This window comes from Macadamia integrifolia, chromosome 3 (assembly GCF_013358625.1).
Source record: "Macadamia integrifolia cultivar HAES 741 chromosome 3, SCU_Mint_v3, whole genome shotgun sequence".
In the NCBI taxonomy this organism is placed as follows: Eukaryota; Viridiplantae; Streptophyta; class Magnoliopsida; order Proteales; family Proteaceae; genus Macadamia; species Macadamia integrifolia.
In genome coordinates this window covers 3,642,555-3,648,554 of record NC_056559.1, presented here as the reverse complement: position 1 = coordinate 3,648,554, position 6,000 = coordinate 3,642,555, and the positions used below count along the sequence as shown (strand labels likewise).

The 6,000-nt window shown below is 33.5% G+C and overlaps 1 protein-coding gene across 10 annotated transcripts in view; it reads left to right on the top strand.

Moving 5' to 3' along the window:
* Positions 1 to 5,692, top strand: part of LOC122074692 (protein arginine N-methyltransferase 2-like) — a 13,513-nt gene extending 7,821 nt beyond the window's left edge. For 2 of the 10 annotated variants that reach the window (XR_006139016.1, XR_006139021.1), the window contains one exon: positions 4,884 to 5,692. Coding sequence is in view for 1 of the 10 variants with exons in the window: in XM_042639638.1 (XP_042495572.1) it covers positions 1,233 to 1,369 (137 nt within the window). In the remaining 9 variants the exon portion in view is untranslated. Of the gene's footprint in view, positions 1 to 1,232; positions 1,619 to 1,676; positions 1,913 to 3,114; positions 4,444 to 4,883 lie in introns of those variants that run through there. The other 8 variants (XR_006139015.1, XR_006139019.1, XR_006139014.1 and 5 more) reach the window with 4 other exon arrangements.
* The last annotated feature ends 308 nt before the right edge of the window (positions 5,693 to 6,000 follow it).

Genomic DNA, 6,000 nt, shown 5'->3' with positions numbered 1-6,000 from the left:
AAAAAAAAAAGTAACACAGTGCCTTGTTTCCATGATATGCCAGACCAAACTCTTGATCATGTTGCTACAGTTCTTGCTTTTAAACCCTAATCCTATCAAACATACTTGGGTTTAGCCAATATGACATGTTACAAGTAAAGGCCAAAAAATTTCCAAAACCACCATTTTTGTGGTCTAGCTTATTGTATTATCTATTGTCAACCTTGGAATCTTGGATTTTTAGATGGCCAGAAAAATTATTGACAAGTTATATGTGCATCTGTATTTGCAAGCCAGTGATCAATGAAATTTGGGTTATCTGAAGCACTTAAAATTTGGTTTAGTCCAAAGATTCCAATGGCAACAGACTAATTGGTCCTAGCTTGCACCTTTACCCACTAATGTTTGCTTATTAATGATGTTTATTAGTGGTGAGTGAGATGCCCAATCCAAAAGCTAGAGAAGGTATAAACAATGCTACTTCTTGAGATCTATTTACTAATTTTAGACCAAAAAAGCATCCTAGAAAAATGGTTTCAGTCTTGATCCTCCTCATGGTGGGCATCAGATAGTGGGATTTAGAACCAAGGTTGAGCACCACATAGAGGAGAGTGATGTATAAAGAGAATTTAAAGAGGAAAAAGCTTTGGATTTTACTTACTTTAACTTTGTCTTTGTAAGGTGTACTTTTCAAGCACTTCTTGGTATGGAAGGAACCAAGTGTTCAGTATTCTTTGTTTGAACATATAGTTCTTTCCTAGTACAATATCTTCGGACATGAAAGGACTATGACCTACACCAAAAAAAAGAGGGGAGGGGGAGAGGGGGGGTGTACTATGACCTAGGTATTATGCCTTTTATTGTTTTGAATCATTTCCCTATCTGTGCCTCTATAAGTTTGATTTGCTCATGCTTTAAGTGACCATTGGCTGCTTTTGGTTCAACATTTCTCTTTTAAAGATGGTAATCTTTTTTATTGACGCCCTCGAGGTGTCAAATAATTTCTAGGGAGAGGGATAAGGTATGCTGCCAGTATACAATAAGCTAGCGGACAGCATTAATGGGGGATATGATGGGGTATCATACAAGAAGGATATGGGGTCATTTTAAAAAGGCGAAAAAAGAGAGACATAGTGGGTGCTAGCTTACGGTATACTGGCGATATATCCAGCATTTTCCCTAATTTTCTAACACACTTTTGTTGTTCACTTATTTTTATTGTTCTCTTATTTTAATGCATTTTTTCTTTCTAGTGAGGGTTAAACTTGTCATTTCATATGTGTACTTAAAAAACATGCAAGACAATACTACTTACAAGAGGCAATCAAAAGAAGGGTACATGTTCGGAGGAATGCTGGATGATAATGGCCACACAACACTTGATAGTTAGGACTGCACCTATAAAATAGTCAAATAGTGGAAAGGTTTTACCATATGTCGAATCAAAGAAAGCTGAGCTGGGTTATTCATATCCAGCACAGCTTTGGCCTTTTCCTTCTATTTATATATTTAGTGACAAGGTTCTCAAAGCGGCTGGATAGGATACGCATTTACTTCTTTTTTTTTTTCTCTTATCTCCTCACATGAAATGACATCGCCGCTTTGATATTTTACCTCACCTCATAGGTGTGCTTTTCTATACTGCTTTCTCTGATTCTCAGATAACCTTCTCCCATTTATTTATATTATTTCTGCAGAGCTTTGGCCTCTCCTATAGGACCTATGATCAGCATGGGAAAGCATTTTAAGAATTTAATGGTAGCATTATGAAAGCATAGAACTTATATATATCTTCGACTGATTTTTCCTTAAACCACAGTGAAGGAGAAATTTCTTCATTAATGGGCATCATTGTGTTTGGATAGGTGTCAAGAAGCTGTGAATAACATGAATTTGGTTATTTCAACAAATAAGAAGGTATTGATGATGATGTTAGATTCGTTGGTAAACGATGCCATGCAAGATGAAGGGAAAATTTCTCAAACATTCTTTGTATTAACAAAACACAAGAAGAGGACCATTAGTAGATGAGTAATACATCAAGGCATCGTTTGATAACGATTCTATTGAAACAGCTTTATACGTTTTCAAAAATAAAAATGGATTTTTTTGTGTTTGATAAATCTGTTTCTCGAAACATTTTTTGCAAACATAATGCAACTAAAAACCCAATAGTATCATCGGATGTCCAAAAGGGAGAGAGGGTTCGGTTGCCTCTTTTTAGGTTTAAATAGTTGAGAGATTTATTCGGCACAATAGCCTTTTTTTTTTCCTCTCAAATTCGTTTCTAGAATTGTAAATAGGCATGAATTTTGATTTATGTTTCTAGAAACGGGTGAAACGGAACAACTTTATCAAACGCTTTTTGGGTTGTTTCTCCGTTTCTGTGAACAAGAAAACGTAGAAACGATAGAAATAGAATGTTGTTAAACGGTGCCTGAGCATGTCAATTTGTTCTTTCCATTGTTTGCTCAGGATAGAAATGATGGGTCAATTCTGATATGTTTTGGCTAACCCTTGATGTGGTCAGACTGATTGTAATCTCACACTTAGGGCCTGTTTGATAACGTTTCTGTTCCAGAAACAAACGGAATTGAAAGTGTTTCATAAGTTATGTTTCTGGAAGTCGATAGTAACCAGCGAAAGAATGCCACGAGTCATTTCTAGAAACATAACTAGGTAAAAATTTCAATTTTTTTTTTTCTGAAAACAAGTGAAATGAAACAGTTTTATCAAATGTTTTTTGTTCCGTTTCTACCTTTTGTGGAAACAAAAAACGCGTTTCTTGAAACATTATCAAACGGGTCCAGAAACGGTAGAAATGCGTTTCTTGAAACGTTATTAAACGGGCCCCTAATTTGCCACCACTCATGTATGATGTGTTTTTTTTTTGGGTAGAAATGTATGATGGGTTCGATATAGCAACATTAAGAGGCAAGGCAGGAGATAATTTACTTCACCATAGCATCATCATCTCATTCATGTTTAGTTTTTCACTCATCCCCACTTCTTCTAAAGCAAAAATACTGGTAACAATCTTAGTCACATATTCTCAAGTATGAAATCTTGATTGAAAATCCTTTCAAAGAATCAAATAATGAATGATCACTTTATAATCTATTCTCTTCTTTGTAGGTTTTTAATGGTGTGTTGGGGAACGAGATTGAGCACCACAAAATCCTGGTTCCTTTAAAGAGAAAAAAATATTATAATTAAGGAGAAATTAAAGGAAAAGGGAAAAATTAATAATAATAATTAAGGGGAAATCAAAGGAAAGAGAAAAAAAAAAAAAAAAAGGGCTTTTAATGTTAACTTTTAACTTTGTAAGGTCTGCCCTCTTACTCTACCAATGAGGACAAGTAAAGAGATCATTTCTTTCACTTAATCATAATTTGGTGAAAAAAATAAGAATAATTTATCCTTTTCATTTTGGGTTTCTATTGGTGTGTGTTGGGGAACAATGCTGAGCCCCAAAAAACCTGGATCCGTAAACAAAAAAAAAAATTATAATAATTAAAGGCAAATTAAAGGAAAAATAAAAAAAAGAACAATAACAAGGGGGCAGTCAAAGGAAAAAGGGAAAAAAGGTTTTGAATGTTACGTTTAACTTTGTAAGATCTGTACCCTTGCTCTATGGAGGAGAACTAGTGAAGAGATCCTTTCCTCCACTTAATGACAATTTGGAGAGAAAAATAAGATTAATCCATCCTCATCTTTGTGGGGTTCCTCTAAAAAAAAAAAATTATAATTAAGGAGAAATTAAAAGAAAAATGGATAAATAACAATAATTATGGGAAAGTCAAAGGAAAAAAGAGTAAAGGCTTTGAATGTTATGTTTAACTGTGTAAGGTCTGTCCTCTCTACAAAGGAGGATAAGTGAATAGATTCTTTCTTCCACTTGATCATAATTTGGAGAAAAAACAATAATAACCATAAGAGATTAAACAAGGGCTGCAACCTTGTCCTCCTCTTCTTCCAATGCAAAAAATTAATAACAATTTTTGGAAAGATTTTTTTTCCATAAATAAATATTCTCAAGTAATCTAATCAAAGAATCCTTTCAAAGCATCTAATAATGAATGCTAATTTTATAAGCTATCCTCTTCTTGGTGGGTTTCTAATCTTGTGTTGGGGAACAAGATTGAACACCACAAATGGGTTCCTTTAAAGCGAAAAAATAATAAATAAATATGGAAAAAAAAAATTGTACACAATTATATACATTTTCATCATTAAATAGACATGAAAGGACAATTGTGTAATACCATTTCTACTCCCTACATGATGAAGGGTGGCCTTATATGAAAACCTAGCTATAAAAATAAAACCAAAAGAAGAACAGTTTTTGAGCTTTACGTTTAATTATGTAATGTGTGTTCTTTCTCCATAAATTATGACAAATGAATAGATTCTTTCTTCCACTAAAATCACTATTTGGAGAAAAGACAAATAATAATCATCAGGTATAAATAGGGTTACAACCTTGAATAAGACCAAGCTGGGAGAACATAGCGGGGGGACTTGCAGAACCACTCTTTGGAAACAATTTCCTGAACCAATTTTTGCCAACAGATGGTCAAATCGGTGCTCACGAAATCGAAAATAATAACTTCACTCTGGTAATCTGTTCTTGTCTTTTAGATTTTTGTTTACAATTCATTAGTTACTACTAGTTTTCCATTTGTTTTTACACATTTAGGATATTTTAATCAAACTTATTTTTATTTCTATTTTTTGACTGTTGAGTATATGAACACAGAAATGTCCTCAGCAACTGTTGGTGGTGGAGCTAGAATTGAGGCTTCTAGTCTTAAGCCATGTTTGGCAGAACTTCTGATTATGGATTTTAGACAAAAGTCAATTGTGTTAGCCTTATTTCTGATAAATCTGAGTTTGTCGTGCAGGGTAGTTCAGCAACTTTGATTTTCCCTCCAAATTTCTGAATCCAAAATCAAGGAGTAATTATTCAAGGGTTCTAGGATCTGAGCCTATTAATCTCCTAAGAATCCCAGGATATAACAATCAGAAACAATAGCCAAACGAGGCTTTAGAATGATTTCCTAATTAACCACTATACTATATTTACTGCTAATTAAGTTTCCCTAATTTTTTTGGAAACTTCACTAATTAAGTACTTCTCCAACAGTAAAATCTGAATCTAGAAGACATTAAATTTACTGTTTCCCATGTAAAATGAAATTTCAACACTCTTCTCATGTTATAATTTTTTGTTTTTTTGGGTTATCACCCAATGGGTAGAAGAATTAATTCTTTACCATTGTAAATATTTCTTAAACAGGACGCATACGTCATTAAGATGGATTCTTGGATTCTGTTTGGCTAGTAAAAGGAAAGGAAAGGAAAAGAAGTGAAATAAGTTTTAAAAAGAAAAGGAAAGACTTTTATAATCATAATTGTGTAATCAACCTATAACTCTTATCATATTTGGTAATTGGAAAAAAAAATTCTCACGGTGCCAGTGTAGTATTGCCTTGACCCTGTTGGCACCTTTTGGATGATACCGTTCTCAACACATCCATTGGTGTGGTGTGGAGAATCATCGTGGGGAAAACATCTCATTTAGTAAGTATATTTTTCAAGGGAGAGGGATAGGTATGCCGCCGATATCAAGTATGTTAGTGGATAACACCAATAAGAACACATGATGGAGTATCATTCAGGAAGGATATGGGGGTCATTTCAGAAAAAGGAAAGAGAGAGATAGACACAATGGGTGCTAGTATACTTGATATCGGCGGCATACCCAACCTTTTCCCATTTTTCAAATGTGATATTTATTGTATTTTTCAAATCGAAAGGATTTGGTTGCAAAGTAAAGTAAAATTTAATAACCAAATTTGAAATATTTTGAAATTATTTTCACACTTATGTGAGGTAATTATTACAAAAAAAAAATGTACTATTACTGATTTCACTTTCCATCCCTTTTATTTCTCTTGCAAATAAATGGAACTTTTGAAAATCATTTGTACCAAAATTCTGCTAGTTAAACCATCACAC